Source organism: Pteropus vampyrus, unplaced genomic scaffold (genome assembly GCF_000151845.1).
Source record: "Pteropus vampyrus isolate Shadow unplaced genomic scaffold, Pvam_2.0 Scaffold171, whole genome shotgun sequence".
NCBI classification, from domain to species: Eukaryota; Metazoa; Chordata; class Mammalia; order Chiroptera; family Pteropodidae; genus Pteropus; species Pteropus vampyrus.
In genome coordinates, this window is record NW_011888952.1 from 2,026,002 (window position 1) to 2,050,040 (window position 24,039).

General features: G+C 46.8%; 1 protein-coding gene across 1 annotated transcript in view; it reads right to left on the reverse strand.

Annotated features, from left to right (window-relative positions):
- SLC6A11 (solute carrier family 6 member 11) overlaps positions 1–24,039 on the reverse strand; it is a 120,617-nt gene that overhangs the window by 83,503 nt on the left and 13,075 nt on the right. The window contains exon 4 of the mRNA XM_023536880.1: positions 13,534–13,666. Coding sequence (XP_023392648.1) covers positions 13,534–13,666 — 133 coding nt within the window. The remainder of the gene's footprint in view (positions 1–13,533; positions 13,667–24,039) is intronic.

Below are 24,039 nucleotides of genomic sequence, written 5' to 3' on the forward strand. Positions count from 1 at the left end.
TGGGCTCCACTGCCCTGTAGCCCCTTGGTTGCAGCAAAGCTGTTCTCACCAGGCATGGCCAGTTTCAATGAGCTCTCCCTTTCCTCTCCTCCAGGCCTCACTGTCCTGGCTTTTCTCCACTTCCCAGAGAACCCAGTTTCCTTTTCAGGTTCCTCCTCTTCTTGGCTCCCCAAGTCCCATCTTTACCCCTCTGCCCTTCTCTTGAATTCTTTCCCTGGGTCCCACCTGTTCCCAGAGCTTTAATTCCATCGGTTCCATGATAATGCTTTTAGAACTGTTCACCTTGTTACCTCTGAAATCAGGATGTTCCCCGCCGCCTGGTGGTAGTTACAATGTAGTTACCGCTCCTTGTGTGTAAGGGACCTAGGCCATAGCTGTTCCTATTATTAACACTTAAGCTGAGTTATGAGCTTTGTTGATTAAAATATTTTAAGTTAATTTAAATCAATTGCTATTGGATGTTCAGATTGTTATTTTAAAAGATTACACTATGTTACTGCACAAAGGCACCGAAACAGACAGAGGGGGTAAAAATTGACACTGTAAAGCAAATACACATCATTGGAGAAGTAATCCTGATGCCATATTTTCTTGCAAAGAAACAACAAAGTACTTCATGGATTTAAGAAAGAAAGATACCCAGAAGTAGACGAAGCTGCATTACATTATTACTGCAGTACATGTGAATTGATTGCTATTATAAATGAGCAGAAGAATCTGCAAGTGCCTTTGAAAGAGATAAAGAAACTTACAAGTGAAAAGAGTCTGGCGTAATTTCTTCATGTGTCACACAAGGAATAATGTTGAGGCAATGTAGAGCAGATTAACTAGAAGTATTTTTGCTTCTAGTAAATGTTCTTATTTGGAAGAATTATGTACTTTCATAGGTGTAACTTAGATCAGATGAAATATGGCATATCAGAAGTTTCTCATCTTTTGGGGGACACAGACCCCTTTGAAAATCAGACAGACAAGAACCCTCATCATAGAAAAGAGCACATATCTACATGATTCTGCAATTTTTATACAATTCTAAAGGGCTCAGGGTCTCCTTGAAACATCTGTGAGCCCCAGGTAAAGAAATCCTAATATACATGCTCAAGACTCTACTCCACATCCATCTCTCCTGAGCTCTAGACATCCCCATCTGTCAACCAAACATCTCCATCTGCAGTCTCACAGGCATCACTAATGCAGAGATGTATCTCTCCATCAACTCCAGCCAAACCTCTTCCTTCTATCTTGTCCTGTCTCACCCAGCAGCACCACCAACCACTCGTGCCAAGACCTTGGTTTCATCTTCGACTTCTCTCCTTCACCCTCTACATTTAGTCATGAGGCTGATTCATACTTGCTTATTTCTCAAACCCATCCTCTTCTCCCATCTTTATTGCCACCATCTCCTACTAAACTACCACCACACGGAATCCAGCCTTGGCCCCTGGGTACTCGTTCCCCACACCACACAATCACAGTGACCTTTCTGTAAAGAAAGCCTAGTTATATCACCCTGCTGCTTTAAGGCATTTGGTGACTCTCCATTGCTTTCAACTTATTACTAGACTTGCCTATAAGCCCTTCATACGTTGGTTCCTGGACACCAATCCAAGCTGTCTCTCTTGATTTCCTCTCAGGGATAGCCTGCTCTCGCCACACTGAACTTCTTTCTATGCCTTTCCTGAGCCGCATGATCTCTCTCAACCTCTCTCTTTCTGAACCACTCCACGTGTTGCACAGGAACCACATCTTAGATATTTGCCTCTGTGTCTCCAGGACTCATCAGGGTACCTGGAACCCAGGAGGTGTTTAACACGAATGATAAATTAATATTAAGGCATATGGTGCAGCATTAATGACTAAGGGCGAGAAAGCTTTTTAAGCCTGTAATGCATGGGACAATCCCTGCAAAACAGAAACTGCCCTGTTTCTCATGATTTCCAAATTTCCCACCAGACATTAGTGCACGCCTGTGTATATGTGTCAAGGAACTGATTATAATTATGAAGCCTAGAATATAACTCCGTTTTACATATAACCTCAAAATATATTTTACCTCATCTTAATGGAAACTGAATTTTCCAGAAATGCAATTACCATGTAAGCTGAGAGAAGGCTGCACTCTCTCCTATTCAGTAGTTTACCAAACATGGCTTATTGTTTCAGAAAATTATGTCACTAAAGCGATGCCACCTGTGGAATCTGGGTGGCCAATGCAACACCTTTCTGTCAGTCCACATTTGCAGCCGCTGCATTCATGGTGATCCTATAACAATATATGTGGTTAGCTCTACTTCAAGATGTAAACCATAGACAAAAAGTACTGACAGTACTGAAAGGAACCTTGGCTCTCTTATCTTACCTCTAAATGATTGATTCCAGGTTGGAGCCAGCGCCTGACTACCCCACGACATTTACAAATTGAAACGAATGTTGTTTTATTGTAAGTTGCTTCCTTTTGCTTTCCTTTAAAATATTGCTGGGGTATTATAGCAATTTTCTCAAGCATATCTATGCAGGTAGATTATTTACGAATCATTTCAGGGTGGTAAATGCAATGCTCAAATCCTCATCATAAACAAAGGGCGTTTGGTCTGTGAGTTACTTAAGCAGCCCTGGGGCTTGTGGAGGTCCCAGTGCCAGGGCTGGCATGGAGTGAGCCCCTGTGTTCTGGTGCTGATATTTTTATGGTCAGTATTCTGGGTCCACCCTAATTGTGACACAATACACTTGTGATTCAGCATAAAGATTGTGCCTGGCTTCTGCAGTGAATGATCGTCTGCTCCATGTTCTCACTGAGGGTTCTACTTCACTACACATGGGTAGTTGTCAAACAGGAAGGAAGACAGCTGTGCTACAGTAAAGAACAGTGTGAGGCCTGTCAGTGCTCCCTCCACTTTCCCAAAATACATTCCTGATCAAGAACCCTCACTGGCTCCCCACTGTCCATGGGACCTCACTCTGGCACTTGTGCTCCCTCTACCCTGAAATCTGGGTACTACCTTTTGCTTCTCAACCTCCACAGCCACCCTTAACTCTCTTTCCTTACCCCTCCCCCACTGGAAGGCCCAGTTCAGCCCCTCCGCTTGGCTGAACTTCAAAGCGAGGTTCACATCCCACCTCTTCCAGGAGGCCTTTCCAGAGCACTCTGGGCCACAGTAACTTCCTTATCCAAAATCCATAACAGCACTGACTAGGCCATTATTTGACAGTTAATCTATACTACAAAATCATGTTAATTATCTTCAGATGAGTGAATCTAATCTTCCTGCCCCAATAGACTGAGAACTTTTTTAAGTGGAAGAATGGGTTTATAAAAATGGCAAGCATACAGGTATTTACATGGATCACCTCACTTAAGCCCACTAGCACCCAGTGAGATGGGTGCTCGTATTGTCCCCAATAAAGGCTGAGGAAATAGCTTGGTCCATGCCCAAGGTCATGCTGGAGGCAGAGCTGAGATTCAAACTCATGTCCATATCAAACCCAGCTTGCTTTATTCTACCCATCCACTTCCGTGTTGCCTACCCATGGTACTGGGCACACAGTAAGCACTCAGACTGGTGGGTGAGTGAAAGTTCACCCAGGTGAGGAAGGGGGCCAACATTTATTGAGGGCTCTGCATGTAATAGTGGGAAAAACACTGGTTTGGGGATCCATCTTGACAGACCCAGATTCAAATCCTAACTACTCCACTAGCTGTGTGACCCTGTACACATCGCTTACCTCTCTGGGCTTCAGTATCTTCATTTATAAAGTGGGTTTACTAACACTCACCTGACAGTCCGTTGTGAAGGTTAAATTAAATAATGAAAACAGAGTACTGGGCTCTACATTGGGCACACAATAGGTGCTATATAAATGATGTTTCCTTAGCTCACAGGGGAAGACCTAAGCTTTGAACCTGGGTCAGTCTGACTCTATAGCTTCAGTCACCCTCTCCCATCACCCTGCACCTCCTGGACCTGCAATCAACCTCCATTTGCTGCTTGTCCTCAGAGAAGGGTCTCATACCTACTGCTTCATATAGGATCACAGACAATTTCTATTGACCTTGCCTAATTTTTCACTCTTTTCTCTGAAAACAGGTTTTCCTTCTTCTGTTTACTTAGCTATTGGGATGGGGTGGGGGAGAGAGCATGGTGGTGGTGGTGGGGAGGGCTTGGTTGTATGACTGCCAGGAACTACTTTGGAACTTTCACCCCAATCGATCAAATGGGTCCTAGCATGTGATAGGCATCACACACTTGTTGGCGGACTAAATTAACCAACAAGGAACCCATTCCTAGCATCTACCATGTGACTCACCCTAGGGACAAAGAAATGTATAAGAGTCCCTGATGTGCAATGATGCTCACTGAACATATATAAGGAGGAAGAAAGAAGGAAGAAAAAAGGAAGAGAGGAGGGAGAAGGAAAGGATGAAGCTAGCTTTTGGCCATTGTTCATGGCTCCTTTCCCCTGGAATCCTCTTTTCCCTCTGCCTTTGGGTAATTAATAACCACCGAAACCTCATGGCCAGCTTAGATGTCACCGCCTCCCTGGGGCCAAGTTTATCCCAGGCCCAGGGATGTTTTGTAACTGCCTGTTTACTTGTCTGCCTACACTCTAGCCTCTAACCTTGTTTAGAGTGGATATCTACAGTCCTGGACACGGTACACAGGACATGCTTAATAAATATTTGCCTCTCGGGGTAAGAAATCTTCCCAGGCCCACAAGCATGGCAGTAATGAGACAATGAGAGGCAAACTCAGGGCAGTTTGATGCTGTTTCCTCAAGAGTCATGGGGAGATAAGAGAAGGCTGAGAAGGATGAGAGTGGGAGGAGCCAGCGAAAGCTTCCTGGAAGAGAGAAGAAGCAGGGTGGGGGTAGGGGAAGGAACAGGGGACGAGGAAGCAAGAACTGGAAGAATGCCAATTGCTGCCAGTCACCTGCCAGTGAACATAGTAGAGGACCGGGGACAAGGGGGAGGGACAGAGAGGCGGGTCTTAAGGAACCATTGTTTGGGGTGAGTGAGGGAGACTTAAGTCTCCTCCATCCAATCCTAACATTTTCCAAATGCCAAGATGGGATTTGAGCTGGGCCTTCGACCATGAGCAAAATTTCTGGGGGAAAAGCATCCAGGCAGAAGGAGAGAGAGCAGGGGTGGGGGACCAGTCGTGCTGGGGGAGGCAGGTAGTAGACAAAAATTTTCTGTGCAGACTCTGGCAGGTTTCACACCTTTTAACCTTCCTAACAAAATGATGTCCCATAAAGAAGGAAACCATCTGAATAAAATATTTTCTTTAGCCCTTTCAATGACATTGAACAACCAAATATCTTAGGCATCCAACAGTCATAGAACAGTTTATGATGTCATGGGATATTTACTCAATGGGATTTAAAAATCATCTTTTGGTAAAATGGGTGGAAACACTATGTGATGAGCTGTTATATGAAAAAGGCCAAATACTGAATTCTACCACGTTGTGGCCAAACAAGGCACATACTATGGTTTCCTGTGTACAGGATCAGAGGGCAACACGTGGACAGTTTAGGAAGGCTTTTCTTTTGCTTCGAAATAGCTCTTGTTATAATATTGTCTGGGCAATTTCCAGAAACTGGTATAGGTGCTATGGGTGATAGAGAGTTACTGGAGAGTTCTGAGGGGGGAGTCACGCAATGAAAGCCACAGTTAAGGAAGCTGAGTGTAGCAGTGGTAGACAAGCGGCCTGGGCCTGGGCAGGGAGCACGGCAGGATGAACGGCTGTGCCATCATCCGAGTGTGAGGCGGGGTACACGTGGATGAAGGTGCTGGGAAGGCTCTGTAATGTTCAAGGCAGCTTGGCTACGGTCCTCATTCATTTGAACACAAATCTAGGTGTTGTCATGAGGGTGTTCTGTAGATGTGATTAAAGTCCATAATCAGTTGACTTTCAGCAAGGGAGATTATTCTGGATGATCTGAGTGGGTCTGATTGAATCAGTTGAAATGCCTTGCGAGCAGAACCGAGGTTTCCCTAATGAAGAACTTCTGCCTCTGGGCAGCTCTGTCCACTCCTGCTGGAGAGTTCCAGCCTGCCCTACAGATTTCAAACTTGTCCCGGTTGCCCCCACAATCATCACTTCCTCATACTGAATCTCTTTCTTAATGTATATCTCCTGCTGGTTGTGCTGCTCCAGGTGAATGCTGACTAACACAGGTGGCAACAGGGGTGGGGTGGAAGTGGGGATCCAGCAAGCACTCTAGAGGAAGACAGGGTCCCTTCCCCTCCCCACTCCCCCTCTCAATTCTGACTGCCCTGGAGTGACCTAACCAACAGCCTCCATGCTGACAGCAAGCAGGTGCCTCTGTAACATGGCAGCCCCCTTCTTGGCCATCTGGGCCACATTCTGCCCTTTCTGCCCCAGCTCATGTCATCTCTCCCTGCTCCCCCAAATACCTATTTGGGCCTTTGCTCCTCACTGTTCCCATCATATCTGTCAGACCTGGCCCACACATCACATCAGCCCTGCCCAGAGCATCCTTGACATGTTGACCCCTTGCCCTTCTCTCCCTCCGGGATGCTCTGGCTACCAGTCCCCCCACCTCCCCCATCTCAATCATACTCTCACTAGTGATACCAGCACAGCCTCCACCTGTCACTGCACTTGTCATGATAACCTTGACAGAAGGGGCAACTGAGACCCAGAGAGAGGAAGTGACGTAAACAACCAGAGAGGTCATGGTGTCCTGCACTAAATCACACAGCTAGCAACGCTGGCTCATGCCATTCTTCCTCACTGCTATCTCCGTCATCTTCGTCGCACAATTCTTAAGGGCAGGATACACAGCTAACAAGGCTTTTAACCTTCCCCGCTAGTGCCTAGCACAGTGCTAATATTCAGTAGACACAAATTAAATACCTCGCTTCTCTCTGGCTTAGTTTTCCAACAGCACTGCACTAGGTCTCATGTTAGCACAAAGCCACTTGGACTCTTCAGTGCCTGCCACAGGGGAGGGTGGGTTCCCGTGTCCCAGGGAGACCCAGGCACGTGGGTGGGGGGACTCCACACAGTGCCAGGTGCCCGAGGTGTTCAGTAAGAGTTAACAGCGCCTCCCTTCACTAGGGCCCCTCTCAGTGCCACTCCAGGCTTTCTCAGGAGGTGGCCAGCTCTGCAGAACCCCCCCTACCCAGCAACCACTCAGACTTTGGGGGGCCTTTGTGCTTTAATAAAGACGGTATTACTGAGTCGCAAAGCTTCCCTCCTTTCCAACCTTCCTCGCTGCCAGGGTTCCCGCTAAAGGTGAAGCACTGCCATTCAAGGCCAAAGAAAGAGCTGAATCAAGATGCTAAACTCTTTTGACTTAATGTGACAATCTACGGCTCTCCCTGAACCACAGTTGTGTGAGAAGTGCGCCCAACTCAGCACAAAGGCCCCCGAGCGGTTGCAGTTTGGGGTGTCCTCGGGTTCTGGGGATCTCTCCCCAGCCGCCTGAGCTCTCTGCATGCATCTCATGAACGCTCTAGTTTCCTCTCTGAATGCAGACATCAGCCGGCTGGGAGAGCCCCGCCACCAACGCCGTTCCCTGCTTGCTTCAGGCTGCAACAAAGGCCACTTGAGGGCCGAGAGACAGCACTGCCCAGTTCCTTTCCTGGGCCTGTTCTCTTCCCTTTCACACATCTTTCCCTTTTATTCCTCCTGCCCCCTTTACTCCTGCTTTATGCCTCATTGAATCCATTAGCCACTTTATAGGGTGCTCCTGAAGAATAAATTTTCTGTGTGGGGCTCCTGATGGTTTCCTGCTGGCAGCTCCAACACGCCTTGGTGGCAGTGGGAGAGTGAGAAAAAGGCACACTCGTGAGGGTGGAGCATCCAATGGCCCCTCCAGGCTGCATCTCCATCTGGCAGCTCTAGGGCAGGCTGGCTGGAACGGGCTCCCTCACCTGCCAGGGGGCCCCACCCTCTCCCTCCCTGACCCCCATGATCTTACAGAAAGTAGCTTAAGCCCTGTAAACCTTTGTCTTCTCATCTATGAAATGGGGATAATAATCGTACCCTTCACATAGGGTTCTTATGAAGACTCAATGGGTTAATGTAGTAAGGGCTTTAGAACAGGGCCTGGGTCAAACTAAGCGCCACTCAAGCGTTTGCTTTACTATTATCGTCATGTAGATGACATGACTATTTAAGAGCCTTTGTGCCACCTCCAATTCCTCTACTTCTGATGAAGGAAGGAAGGGAAAGAAAAAAATGAATTCAAGGCCATTTGCAGCTGTTTCTGTGTGAGTGCATCTGTGAGTGTGAGTGTGAGTGTGTGTGAGTGTGTGTGTGTGTGTGTTCTCTTTTTTTCCTGCCTTGGTGCCCTAGTGCTCTGAAAGGAATAAAAACAGAGCTCTAACACGGTGAAAAGGCAGGGTTCCTCTTAAAACACAGCTAATCCTGCAGCTTCCTTTAAAGTGGCAACAGGAGGAGGCGGGGAAGGGACCAGAATTGTTTTCATAGCACCCTCCCCTTCCAACCACTGCTCCTGGAGACCAGGAAACTAGGGGGAAAAAATCCATAAATCAACCACTGAGAGGACAGAAGAAGGAACCAAGCAGGGAGAGAGCAAAGCAGAGGAGCCAGCTGAGGAGGGACTGGGGGCAATGTGAGGGGACACTTTGACTATCTGATAGGCAGAGATGGCTGCCTGCAGAAGGCAGAGTATCCAGGCCACAGGCTGACAGAGCCACCCCACTTCAAAAGTCAAAGGATAGCGAGGCCTCTCGGGCAGCAGCAGGTCCTGCAGAACAAGGATGCCACACCAAAAGGTATCTCTCATCTGACTACTTCTCTCTGTTCCACTTCCACCTCTGCCCCGCTCACCCACTAACAGAGATCCGACAGCCTCCCTGTCCCCAACCCATCCATTCATAACAAGCAACCAGAGCCAACTTTTAAGGACGAAAATCAGATCGTGCTACTCCTGCTCTTCACTGGTTCTCCACTGCATTTAGAATAAAGTCCCTGACCTTTCACCGTAGCCTGCATGGTCTGACCCCTGCTGATTTCTCCTGCCTAATCACATGCCACCATCAGGTCCATCTGAGCCCCAATGTGCTTTCCCTCTCAAATTCACCAGGTCCTTCTCACTTGAGAATTTCATATGTGCTGCTCACCCAGGCGCCTCAGGAAACCCTACTCTGACCCCTCTAAGGAATTCCCCTACCCTCATTCTTCTTTCTCAAAGCCTTCCTTCTCCCATCCACAGCATTTCTATGCCTTGTTACTTCCCCACTAGGCCATAACTCCACGGTCTGGTTTACTCATCACTGAAAAGAGCCCCCCAGCCTGGTGCCTGACACATAGTAGGTACACAATAAACACTGGATGAATGAAAGAATTAATGAGTGAATGAGCAACATCCATAGCAAGTGAGCTTTTGGATACAAGAAATAGTATTTAGGGGCTGAAAAGGCTTAGGTGAGATTTTAAGAATCCTTCAGAAAAGCTCTCCCTTGCAAACCATCACTGTAGCTTTTCAGTGTTTGAGATAGTGCATGCTTTGGGTGACGGCAGTTTATACGTTAGTTTCTTGTTAAATGGCAAATAGTCTACATGAATTAGTTTAATATACTTAACTAGAAATGCACAAACTTTTTCTGTGAAGGATCAAACATTTTGTAGTCATATTGTTTAATTTTTTATTGTTGAGTTTTAAGAGTTCTTTGTGTATTTGGGATAATAGTCCATTATCAGATGTGTCTTTTGCAAATATTTTCTCCCTAGGAGCAGGGAACATGCTCATTGAATTGGGTTAAAGTTGGGGTTATAGTTTTTACCTTGAAGATAGGAGGGGGTTGGGAACTGTTTCTCAAATTAATAAAAGTTCAGAAATTTCTGCTGAGGTCTGAGTATGGGAAGTGGGTTGGAACTCAGTCATGACCTGGACAATAGTGGGAAGATAGGGTTCTCCTTCCTTGAATAGCTTCATGAAAGTGGCTCTGGCCAGGGACCAGCAGGCAAGAGCCAGGGCGACCTCTGCCCACTTGGGAACACTCAGATGACCCCGTCTTTACCTTTAGCTGATTTTGTACAGAACCCAAAAACCCTTTGGATGCCGGGCCCATGTCCAAGGTGAGGTGAGAAATAATCAGTGACAAAAGCATCAGACCCTCTCCTGATGAGACCGCATGCCAATCCTGGGACCCCTGGTCTTCTAAAACTGTCAGATTTTTCCAACAGAACATCATCTGTTATAAATAGCTATGGAACTGGGCCACCAGGCCCTAGTTCCTAACCTGACACTTGACATTTACTCGCTTTGTAACCTCAAACAAGTCCCTTCCCCTCTCTGAGCCTGTTTCTTCATTCATAAGGGTGGAGGGTGGTCCAGATGATCTCTATGGAATCTCTCAGTGCCAGCAAACCACATCTCACTCTGAATGCTAACCCTGGTTTTGGGCATGGAACATGGAAAGAGCCCTTGAACCAGCCTTCAGGAAAATGTTGAATTGGCTCATCTGATTTCAGCGTTTCCCTTAAAAGCACATTTAAATCCAGCTGCAACCAACAACCATTGAGTACCTACTCTATGCTAAGCTATCTCATTAACTGCCTCTTCAGAACCAGCCCATAAGAAAATTGTCATTGTCTTCATGTCATAGATGACAGTCACAAGAGTATATTCAACCAGAGCACGGGCTATGTGGTCACCAAGGTCTGGGGTTAATCCTGGCTCTCCACTTCCTACCTGTGGGTCCTTGTGCAAGTTGCATGGTCCCTCTAAGCTTCAGTTTCTCATCTGTTAAATGTAGATAATGCTAGCCCCCCTCTCATGGGGCTGTTTCAAGTTCTGACTAGAATGGGCATGTGAAGTACTCAGTCACTATTACCTATTACTCCTTATAAGTATTATTACTACTGCTATCATTACCGTTTCTACTAGAGATGAGAAAAAGTAGGCTCAGAGAGGGTGCATGGAAGAACATCACTCAAAACACCATAATGTTCTAAATTTTAATCAAGTCCACGGACAGGCAAGGTGGGTATTGAAATACAAAGTTACCATGTAACTATGGCCAGGCTACTCAGGGTCTTCACCTATGAAAAAGCAGCAATATCTCTCCATTTTGTGAGATTCTATGTGCTAATGTAGATGAAAAGCCACTGGCAGAGTGTGGAGAAAGCAGAAGCCTGTGGAAGAATGGTCCCTCCCTTCCCATATGCCTTTTCTGAAATCTCCAAGAATGTAGCCTGCTGGTCCTTCCTTGAAACCCTTTTCCTGCATTAGAATTCTCTGAAAAAAAAAAAATCTCTAACATACAGGTTCAGTGGCCCAGCCAATGGCAAATGGTCCCAATGTGGGACCGAGCTTTCTCTTGAGGGTTGAGAGGAACCAAATTTTACCATGGCCCATGTCTTGGGCCTGAGAGCTCAAGTCCACAAATGCACATGGACAACCCACACACATGCATGCACCAAAACCTCAACCGAGCAGCCTTGCCTACAGCCACACACACCAACACCGAGCCAAGCCCCATTGGCCTCCGCAGCAACTCCCGAGGATGCAGTAATCACCGAAGAATCTATATTAATATCAACCTTGACACCTCTTCCCTTCTCTTTATGGTTCATAGTGTACTTTCACTGTTAGCTGGGCAAGGTAGAGGTTGCATTTTATTCATCTTTAGATACCCACTGAATAATGCTAGATACAGAGTAGATATTCAGAAACTATTTCTTAAATAAATACATTTTATCTTTATAACAAGATTTTCAAAAGTCACCATTATTCAGCACCTACTACTAGTTACACATCCTGATAAGCACTGAACATGCGTCCTTGCATTTCCTCCTCACCACCATTCCATGAGGCAAGCTCAGTGATCAATCCCTGTTTTGCAGTAGAGGAAATAAGGCTTGGAGAAGTTAAGCCATGTGCCCAAGGTCATGGCTAGTAAGTAACAGACTTTAGATGTGAATCTTGATTCCAGACTCTAGTCCTTAACCTCTCCAGTCATTTTCCTCTTATTTAGCCAGAAGAGGCAGCAAGGAGGGGACAGGAGCAATGTGTATGCGGTCTGAAGAAGTAGATGAAGAATGAAATGATTTTTATATTTGGAAAACCAGAAAAATCCTATTGTCTTTATGATACAAACTAGAGAAAACAAAGATCAGCATAATTATCTTGGTGAAGAGACATTTATGATCTCTCAGGGATGTTTATGATCACTTTCTAGTACATCCTCATCTTTCTTGTAACCCACAGCATGGGTCTTGTTAATATCTCCTCTGTGCTCTCCTAACTTCCCTCCTTTAGGTACCCCCCGCCCCCACTTCAACATTCTAGCAGTTTCTTCTTGATCCCACCTACCACTGTGGGAGCTGAGGGGACTATATTTTGTAAAAGGGCCTAGAGTTGTTAAGTTCTTGTTTTCTTGGAGGTTTTGTTTCCAGCCCCTGCCCCAGACAGTAGCTTACAAGAAAGTTTGTGAGCAACTGCCCACCAGAAGCAGGTAGGCAAGGAGTGATATAGTCAGGGTGACCCATATATGAGAAAAATTTCATTTTCCTCTTTTCCACAAGAAAAACTGAGTGGCATAAATGAGAAAACTAATGGCATTGACACTCAGCCACAGGATCAGGGACCACAGAGAATAGTGGGAACTGTGATCAACCAAGCACCCTTAGAAAAGAGAGGCTGCTGCTGAGCTTGGCCACATTCTGCCATGTAGGTATGCAAGTCCAGTGTTGACAACTCTTTCACCTTTCTACAGGATGCCAGAATCCTGTTTCTTCTTTCCATGTGAAATTTCCTAATTTCTAAATGTTGCCAACTAATTCTTTCTCTTTTCTTTAAAAATAAAACACACAAGTGGGTTGGACGTGGCCATGAGCTACATGTTTATAATCTCTGTTGAATCTGTGGCACAGATAGCTGTGCCTACCAGATGTCGCTGTGCTCTCCTACATTTCCCAGCCTCCCTTGCAGTTAGGCGAGGCCATGCCATGCAGCCATGAGTGGAGGAGCCACAGTAACTCCCATTTCTCTTCCCCGACATGACACTAACCCTGGAGGTCATGTAGTGCAGATGGCACAGCAAGGCAACAAGATGGAAGTGTTGTCCCTTCCCTCTACAGACTCCAGGCAAGTGAAATCTTCGGGTCTGTCAGTAGAGGCAGCCAGTGTTACCTGCACTAGCAACCACCTAGAATGCATGTCTAAATTACAAAACCTACATGGTAGTAGTTTAACACTTCCTGGTTTTTAAAGCACTTTATTTCTCCTTTCTTTGTGTGACTCTCAACTCAGTAAGAAGACAAAATAAAACTTTGTTATTTCACAGATGAGCAAACTAAGGCTCAGAAGGTGGAAGTCACCCTGACCTGTGCAGCAAATAAGTGGTGGACTGGAATTCTAGCTCTGGGCCCCTGAGTGGACTCCCTGTCCAGTGCTCCTCCTAACTCTCAACTTAAGAGTTAGCCTTTGTAACATAAACACCTTGGCACTCTGAGTCACCTGTGAGCTTGTCCAAGGACAACTCGTGCTCTCTCCTGTGCATGGCTGGTTGCTTGAAGATGCTCCCCTTACCTTTCCTGTGGACTTGGTCCCCTTCCAGATACAGAAGTAGCAGATGGTCCAGGCTGCCAGGAGACACAAAGCCAGCTCCCAGCGGAGGTTCCCGATATGCTCAATCCCATCTGAGATGGCCAGGACCCGGCGCCTACAGAAGGGAGAGCCAAGAGTCATGGGGGCTGGAGATAGCCCACCTCAACCGAATCTTGAGCAAAGCTAGTGCTGCAGAGGTGTGGGGACTCCCCGCTCACTCATTCACCCACCCTTCCCCCATCCATTCAGCATCTTCTCTGAGCCAAACCCAGGGCTGGGCATAGGGGCCTCAGAAAGGAATAAGAACCAGCCCCCCGCCTTCATGGAGTCACTCCATGGGGAAAAATAGGGCCCTAGTCAGCATATGGTTTATGGTGTTGTGTGGTAAGGGCTATGATAAAAGAAGCACAAGGCCTTTGGGAAGACCAAGAAGCCCCTAACCTTGGGAGAGGTCCTGGGAGACTGAAAGATTGTCCATAAACACTCCAGGTACCTCCCTTAGGCCTGCTGAACTCAAGGGTAGCCACTGGACTTGCTTTGGCCAGTGGCACCTTTGTCATTTCAGACGGAAGCTTTCAGAGCCAGGTGGTGTGGTACGCCTCGTCCCCTATTCCCTACCACTGCTGGTACAGAGGCGTGTGTCAAGATAGCACCTCTAGAATTCTGAGATCCTGGGTGACTACATAAGCCATCCTGCCACCCTGTGTCAGAGATGGAGAGCAGGAAATAAACTTTGTTGCTTCAAGCTACTGAGATCTTTGTGGGTGTTTGTTACTGCAGCACAAACCAACCTATCCTAACTACTACAGCGGGCCATGAAAAGCTTCCTGGAAGAAGTGATATTTAAGCCAAGCTGTGAAAGATGATGGAATTGAGCCAGGAGAGGGAAGAATTAAGATTGTTTAAGATCTAGGAAATAGCATGAGCAAAGGCCAAAATACTTGTGGAAGGCTGGAGCACAGGTATCAGAATGGAAAGACGGGAAAGGTAAACAGAAACATCATTGAGAGCCTAGAGTAGCATGCTAAGGGGTAGGGGTGTCACAGAGGGCCCTGGCCACAGGAAAGAGAGGACCTCTGGGTGCACTGAGCCAATGCCTCCAGCCACAGCCTTCCCTCAGAACCCATTAATTCTTCAGAGTTGACACAGGCCTGGCTCCCAGAGCCCGTGCCTGGGGTTTGTGTTTCTTTAAAGTCAAACTTGCCACGCTCCATATTGTGCAGAACCATGGCACCAACACAAACCTTCTCCAAACTTGCTCCACAGACCTCATCCATGCTGCCAAACCACCCCCACCAGACCACGCCAGTCTCCTCAGCACTCTGGGAACATCCTTTGAGAAAGCAGCTCCCATCCCACCAAGCATGAAAGCCTCCCTCAGTGTCTGTCTCCCTGGGAATCTGCTTGGGGCCTGATTCTGCATTAATTACTCAATGACACCAATTAGCACTGGTCTGCAGGCTCCCTCCATCCCCAAGTCCCACAGGAGAAATCAGGGAGGCCCCCAAACAAAATCAGCCTGTGTGCAGCCACGGATTTACTCAAAAGGAAACCAGCTCTCTGACCTATCAGAGGGGAAATATGCACTTAAATATGCATTTATTGAGCATCTACTTTTGTCAGGCACTGTATTAAAAATACTGAGATACTTAGGATAAGAAGGTATGCATGGTATGGCTCTCGTATATGACTAAAATAAGTTGGACAAAAAAAGAAGTCCAAGTTATTTGAGAAAGAATGGAGACAGTCACATAGTTATAATAATCACTTTGCTTCTTATATCTTAACAGTCTCTGGCTTTAATTCGTTTTAAAACTACAGGCCTTATTAAATGAAACCCTAAAGAGTACCTATGATTATAACAGAGCACGGTCCTTGTGGGGGATTTGCCAAAAAAAAAAAACCCACACAAAAATTTCTGCGCCCCATCCCAGACCCACTGAGGTCCAAATCTTCGCAGAATGGCCCCTGGGAAGCCGTATGTTGCCAAGTTTCTCCAAGGACTGCTCAAGCATGATAAGGGTTGAGCACCACAGAAGTAGTTTCCCAGCAATGAATGACCTATCAAGTCCACCTGAATAGTTTTCAACCTTCATTTTTTGGAGGGTTGGGGAGAGGACTTGTGAAAGGGGTCAGGGATCCTTTAAGTAGCTACCAAAGGGATGGACTTCCTCCCCAGAGAAACAAACACACTGATGCGCTCACTCACTCATAGCATTGTGCAGGAACTTTAGACCTCCTCGTCTCCAGATTAAGAGCCTTGAAGATGACACATAGCCACCATCTTACAAACTGCCCCCAAAGAGCCCCGAAAGCCCATCAGCTGGTGAATGAGAAGGGACAACCCAGAGCAGAAAAGAAAGTGGGCCACTGCAGGTGGAAATGACCTGGGTGTGCTGTGTCCCAGTCCATTCCAGCCTCTGAATTTTTCATTAAAGAAACACTTACACAAGGCCCCCAGCTAGGAGGGGTGCACACACACACATGCCTTCTTGCTGATGTAGTTGTTTTCTGAACTGGGAATCTGAAAGCTGGAAATGACACAGGCAGAGAGAGAAAGAAGGGGACAGACCAGCCAGGAGTGAGTTGGCTCAGGTTCCCTCTCTTCCATATTTTGGATGCCGCAAACTTTCGAGTCATGCAGCCTGCCTCAGCGCCCTCTCGCTTAATTGAACAATCTAATAACCAGAATGGGAAGCAGATTACTAAAAGCTACAGCAGGATGAATTGCTCTTTTGTTCTACCAGACACTATTTGAAAACATCTTCAAACTATTTTCTTTAGGTTTTGCTAGTGCTGACTCTAACTAGCCATGGACCTTGGGTTTCTAAAGAAAGGGGGCTCAAGGGCCAGGTTCTCGCCTACAGGGCTGTGGAGTTGTTTTGAAATCCACAAGGGCAGCCTTTGAGAGCATGGGGGCTGGGCACTCAGCTTGGACTTGGAGAAGGCACAGCTCTTCCTGGGAAAGAGCTTTCTTAATGACCCGCCCCCATAAAGCGCTGGGACAGAGGAAAGGTCTGAATAAGGAAGAGTTTGCTGCCAACACCCTGGCAAAAATAGGACCCAGGACCAGACCTCCCAACACCGTTCAGGAGCGGGAAATGTTGAAGACCAGATGGGGCCCTTTGGAGGGATTCATTTACTTCGGTAATATTATGCACCTACTGTGAGCCAGGCACAAAAGCAGATTCTTCAAGAAGCATCTTTTTCGGGCCATAAGAGTAGAATATATCTGGAGAGTTCCACTCAGAGGCTGATATTTCAGAGCTTGAAGGTATAATTCCTGTGCTTCTCCAGCCCTTGGCACATACAGAGATAGGATGGGCTCAAATTCCAGCTCTGCTCCTTCCCAGCTATGTGACCTTGGGTAGGGAACATCACCTCTCTGAGTCTCAGCTTCCTCATTTGTAAAATGGGAGTGATGATACACTTCTTCTAGAGGTTTTCGATAATGAACTCATCTAACCCTCTCGACAATCCTTGAGGTAGGCACAATTATCATCCTCATTTCAAGGATGGAATACCCGAGGTGCAGAAAGTTTAATAACTTGCCCAAAATCAGACCACAAGAAAATGACAGAGCTGGGAACTGAGCCCAGGGATCCTGGTTCCGGAGTCCACACTTTCAACAGCAATGCTAGCTCCTAGGTTCCCCCATAACACTAAAATCACTGCCTTCCTCTCTTCCTCATAAACTAGAGATGTGGTACGTGCACACTTTGAAGCTACCTTACACGTCTTTGTGTGGTAAATAAAAGTAGTGTACAGTATGTGTTCTTTGTGCATTTATCCATTTATACAAGTAATACTTATTAAAGTATCTTCAGTGTGCCAGGTAATGTGTTACACCCGGGAGTCCCTATAGAGCTCGTGGTCTAATAAGCAAGGCAAATGAGTAAAAAGAGAAAGATATGGAGGTCATAACAGAGAAAAGCAGTGGACCCTCACTGGGGATCTGGTTAATATCAGGATGTAGCAGTGGAGGTGGGTCCTGAAGGGTAGGAGGAGTTAGCAAAGAAGACAGGGGGAATTAGGGGGCAGAAGGCCACCAAGGGCAGGGGCTGGAATGAAGGCTCAATGAGGAGAGGGCAGGGCACAGCATGTCAGGTCAGTGCAGCAGAAACCAGGGTGAGAGGTGGGGTTGAGGACACAGCTGGAGTAGAAAGCAAGGACCTGACTGTGAACCTTGCTGAGGAGCTGGGGCTTCAACCTGAGGGTGATGAAAGCCTACAAGAACCTTGAACAAGTGCAACACCCCATCAGATGCATGCTTTAGAGAACAATCTGAGGGAAGAACAGACGGTAAGTGTGGAATGGAATAGGGTGCCCAGTGAAGAGAACTGTCTTAAATTGGACAACAAATGGGGGTGGTTTGGACTAAGGTAGGGGAATGGCCCTGGCTGGTGGGGGTGGTGGTTGGGAGCGGCAGAGGCATAAGCTGACCGCCTAGGGGTGGCAGGTAATGGGAAGAGGGAGGTCTAGGCTGACACCCAGGTTAGTACCTGGATGGATGGCAGGTCCACAGCTGAGAAGGAGTGAACTGTTCAGTGAGTTAGAGGAGGAGGTGAATAATCAATCTTTTAGACAAGATGATTTTGGGGTGCTTGTGGGACACCCAGATAGCTGCAATGCCCCTCAAGGCAATTGTGTCTCTGGATGCAAAGCTCCAAAAAGAGATGCAGGGTGGAGATTCAGACTTGAGCCCCTGGCCATCAGGATGTCCTGAGAGAACATGTGGCTGCCTGGGAAGAGCTGCAGAAAGAGAGGGAGCAGGCCTGCAGCAGAGCACCCAGAACCCCAACACCTACAGAGCAGAGAGAGGAAGGGAGGAGCCCTTAAAGGAGGTGAAGAAGGGTGAGCAGAAAGGCAGGGGAGTGACGGAAGAAGGTGGCATCCCCTAATGCAGGGGGCGTGGAGGGCACTCTAGGAGGGGAAGCAGCCCATCTGCCAAGTGCTGCAGAGCAGCCTGGGGAAAGTGGCTGTGGGATTTTGGACCAGGAGGGGTGGGTGAGGCAAGGAGAGCTGCTGCCCTAGTGGAGCAGACTTCAAATGATGTAGGTGGGACATGGTAGGTGAGCCCCTCGTGAGGTGGTTCTTTTGGGAAGTTTGGTTTTGACAGAGACAGTGGTAGCTAAAGGAGCCACAGGGCACAAGAGCTGTTTTACTTACATTTGTTTTGTTTCCAGGTTGGCAGGACTAGGATAGTTAATGGGAAAGACCCAAGAGGGAGGGAAAAGTTTCAATTACTGGAGGGAATGGGGGACAAGAGAAGAGAGAAGGAGGTAGAAGTTCCTGAGATGGCGGCAGGGGAAGAATCCATAGGTGGAGGCATCATTTCTATAGGCACAGGAAGGAAAGAGTTGGGAAAACCAAGAGGTGAGATTGAAGGCAAACTGTCCTTATTAAGAAACTCTTAGAGGAAGGATCAAGGTGCTGACAATGGGGGGGACTGTGGCAGGTGCCATCTGAGAGCCCTCCCATCTCGCTGCATTCATTTCTTGTAGAGAAGGCCTTATTGCACTCATCTTACACGTGGAGAAACTGAAGCCCAGATAGGTAAAGCAACCTGTCCAGATAGGGGCTTGGAATCAGGTTTTTCTGATGCCCACGGCGCCCACTGTTTCACTAAAAACCGACCTCGGAGATAGGATGCATGCTGCTCAAGCCATCTCCTATGTCCCTCATGGTCTGAGGGAAGTGGCTAGAATCCAAATCCATTCCTCATGTATCATCCTCACTTGCCTGTCTCTGTCTCTCACACACAAAGGGGCTGAGTCTAGAGGGGAGGAAACAGGCTTACACCTGGACCTTCCAGAGCCAGGGGTGGTCTGACCAGAAGAAGCCGAGATGGAGCACCTCTTTCTCTGCAGCTACCACAGAGAGCCTGGGAGAGGCCATGTGGGGAAAGCTCCCAGTCTGGCCCAGGGAGCTTTCATCTTAATTTTCAGCACGGAGCTGGCAAACATATCACCTTTCTTTAACCTGCCATGGAGGAAAGTGCTGCCAGGGATGCAGAGACTGCCCTAAAAGCTGGCGCTGAGGAACTGGGCTATAAATAGCCTTGCTTGGTCCTCCTTTCTAGTCTCCCAAAGCAACAAACAAACAAAAAGGAGACCATCACCAAAACAAATGTGCCTTCCTGCCCCTTCCAGAGTCTTTCTGCCTTCAGGGTTCTGCTCACTTCTCTGGGAACAAAGAAGAGTAGGCCCCCAACTCACCTTGCATATGGGGTCTGCTCCTGCAGTGCCCACAGTAGAAGCCCTAAACCTGGCTGGGGACTCAAGGCAAGGAAGGACCCTCCTTGGCAAGAAATTGAGACCTCTGCATCATTCATTCAGCAGATAGTTACAGGGTGCTAACTCCATGCTGAGTACCCTAAGGACTAGAGCTACAGTGATGGATAAAGCAGGTATGTTCTGTCCTCAGGGAGCTTACTATCTAAGAGTATAAAGATGACAACAAGGATAGCCATAACTTGCATTTCCTTCATTTCCTTCATGCTTATTCCTGATGTGAGTGCAACTATTATTTTCACTTTCCAGATCAGAAAACTGTGACTTAGGGAAATAACATGACCAGGAGGGCAGAGGCAAAACCTGAGCCACATCTGTTGTACTTCAGAGGCAGAGCTTGGGCCCACTGCCCTGTCTTGGGGAAGGTGAACCGGGTACATGTTATTCAGGGACTATAACTAGGGACCTAAGTTGGCTTGAGGGGTCTGGAGCTACTGCTCCAATTACTTCTGTCGCGGCAGAAATCCTCTTCCTAGGCCACGCAGAAGTCCCTACCAGTCCTCAAACACACCCTGTACTTCTCTACTTTCCAAGATTCATTCCTGTTGTTCCCTCTGCCAGGAATGTCCTTCTTAGCTCTCCCAAGCTATCAAAACTCTACCTGTCCTTCAAACGCCAGCTCGAATAATGCAAAGCCTCACAAAGGTTTCCCGGATCCCTACCCAAACCCTTAAGACCAGTCCCTCCTTCCATCTGAAGGATAACTGAGGATCCACTGGGCACCAAGCACTAGGTTGGGGGTCAGCAAACTTCTTCTGTAAAGGGCCAGAGAGTAAATATTTTAGGCTTTGCAAAGCCTATGGTCTCTGTCCCAACTATTCAACTTTATTCTTCCAGTGTGAAAGCCTCCACAGACAATTTGTAAATGAAGAATGTGGCTGTCTTCCAATAAATCTTTATTTACAAAAACAGGCAGCAGATGGGATTTGGCCAGTTGTCTCCTGATCCATGTCCTAGGCTAATGCTTCTCAAAGAAGGCTAAGCCTTTAGGACACCCTGAGTTCCTAGGTCACACTGTGACCTCATTTGAGAAAATGCTGCACACTGTAACCTTCCTTAGAGAGTCTCAATGCTCATTAGAATATTAAAGTCTCTGAGAAGTCCTACAATAAAGACACCTCTAAAATTTTCTGTAACCCAATGTTTCCCCATTAAATTTACTTAGAAGTATTTCCTATTAAAGTACAAATTAAAATCACAATGATATTGCTTTATACCCACTAGGATGGCTATAATAAAAAAGAGATAATAAAAAATGTCTTCAAGGATATGGAGAAATGGAATGCTCACATGCTGCTGGAAGGAATGTAAAACAGTTTAGCCACTTTGGAAAAAGGGTTTGGCAGTTTCTTAAAAAGTCAAACATAAGACAGCAATTTCACTCCCAGGTTATTCAGAAAAGTCAAAAACTAAAAACCACCCTAATGTCCATCACCTAATGGAAAGACAGACCAACAAAATGTGGTCTATCTATACAATGGAATATTATTTACCCACAAAAAGGAATGAAATAGTGATACATGCTATAACATGGGTGAATCTTGAAAACATTATGCTAAGTCAAAGAAGATAGTGACACAGGACCACATATGGCATGATTCTACTTATATGCAATGTCCAGAGAAGACCAACCCACAGAGACGGGAAGTAGATGAGTGATTGCCTAGAGGTAGGAGTGGAGATTAACTGTAAACATACATAAGAGATCTGATTATGATGGTGGAAATATTCTAAGTCTGTACTGTGGTGATAATTTCACACCTGCCAGATTTACTCACAATCATTGACTTGCACTTCTAGAAGGGGAACAATTTATGGTATGTAAATTATACCTCAAAGTTATTAAAAAGTTGTTAAGCAAGAAATGTCCTTCACCACTTCTGTGCCTTTCCAAAGCAATACTTCCTAAAATGATGCAGAACACACACTTTGGAAGAGAGCACCAGGCACTCCTGTGCATGTTATGTTGTTCTGCTCCCATTGTTCTGAGGAAATTGAGGCTCCAAGTAATATGTACCTTGCCTTATCACAAACTGGTAAGTCACAGAATCTGGCCTTGCATCCCAGTCTCCTGACCCCAAGTTCAATGCCTATTCCAGCCCTTCATGGCTGGAGGGTGAGACCGGGAAGAAGGAGTCAGTGAGAGGAGGAGAATTTGTCTAGAAGTGGGGACTGTTAGAGCTTTGGAACACAGAGAAATGTCCCTAAACTTGTGCCTAGAGAGATGTGAACAGAGTCCTGCAGGTCAGGAGACCAAGTGCAGAAGGGGCAGGCTGAGGAACAGGCTGCCATCGCTTTGGAGACTCCAGCACAGGTTCATAATGCAGCCCATTCTCATGTATGGAACGCCGATTCCACACAACAGAAACGGTCTCACGGCCCCATGGCTGGGGTCCCAGGGGATTCCTGACCCTTTCTCCCCCATTCCAGGATTCAGCACAGCCCAAAAGTGCTGCCCAAGCCTGCCTAGTTCCATGGGCTCTCAAGGTACAGCAGCTCTGCATTATGTGCCACCATAAACTCCAATATGGTCTGACCACCTTTGCCCTCCTTTGCCTTCCTGAGATGTTCTGTGTTATGGCTGGCGAAGAGTCACTGTCTCCCACAGAGGGACAGCGAGAGGGGAAGGCATGTATGCCATCAGGAAAAACCCTAGGTGAGGTCCAGAGTGAGGAGTGGGGGCGTCTACTGTCAGCTCTGATGTATCCCACCAGGAGACCTCCATTCTTTGACTGTCTCCTCATCTACCAGCTATGGGGTGGGAGAGGGTAGACGGTCTGAGAATGAGAAAGATGCAGGAGCGAGAGGAGCTAACACTGACCTATTACTTCCCAACTATTACCATCACTGATTATACCTTGAAGGGTGGGAGAGGTACACCCATTTCACCCATAAGGAAACAGAGGCTCAGAATCACATGCAGGATCCCCACAAGTAAGTGGGACAATCAGGCCCCCCTAGCTCTGGTTGTCTTCCTCATCCTTAATATCTTCAGAGAGAATGTGGAACAGAGGTAGGTGAGAGTGTGAAAGTGTAAAAGTGTAAGACTGTGAGAGTATGAGAGTGTGTGTGTGTAAATCTGGAGTCTTATATACATTCTCATGATTTTATTAAAAATAATCTAGAATCGAGATAATGCACTAAAATTTGGAAACAGCCCTTTCTAAGTTATTCTGTGCCTGAGGCTGAATTCAAGTCACTCATTAAACTCCTCCTGCTACCAGCTGCAGGACCATCTGCTATACACCGAGAGGCCAGTATCATTTTATACATGTCATCCCAGCAGATCGGAGTCTGCAGGTCTCAACTCAACACCTGGCTCAGCTGGAAAACATAGTATTCTTTTAAAAGCAAGGTTCAAGTCATTTCCTAAAAGAACCTCTTGAAATCCAGAGAAAACATACCCAACAGATGTTTTGCTTTGTTTTTGCTGGGTACTGGAGTCTTGCCGTCAGTGAGTCCTCATTAGTTTCTCCCTCCCTCCCTCCCTCCTATCGATTGTACTTCCCCATCTACCGAAACACTTCTTTCCAGAGCCTAGGTCCACAGGGCTGCAGAGAGGAGAGACACGCCAGTTGGATTCTGCCCGAGATAAAACAGATAGCTGATAGCATTTCAGAGACAGAAAGGAGGAGCGTGGAAGAGCAAAGGGATGCGGGCTGGAATCAGAGAGGACTGCCCTCAGCCCAGGTCTGGCTCCTGCTCGCCCAAGAGAGGCACTTAGAACAAGTCCCCAGATCGCTCCATGCCCCAGAATCACATTGCTGCCACTTACTAGCTTTGGGTTTGTTACTTAAATCTCTTTGCAACTCACTTTCTCTGCAAAATGGGAGTAGGAGTAGTTATAGCAGCAGCAGCAGCAGCAGCAGCAGCAAGTAGTAGTAGTAATTGGGTTTAGTAAGTGCTGAAAAGCTGTGATCTATTATTATTCATTTTTGATCATTAAAGACATTTGTATGTAAAATTAGCATACCCCTCCCCCAAACAAATAGTAAATATCTTATGCTAAAGAATGGTAAGCCACAATTTACTGAACGAGAAAAGTTTCATCTGAGGTTCCTTTCATGTCCTGATGGTTGTAATAAGAGAAGGAACGTCATGCTTGTTACTAAGTACCCACTGTGTACTCTGGCCCCGAGCATGGCCCTCTAGGCACTATACTTCATTAATCCACCCACGTAGGGGATAAATGATG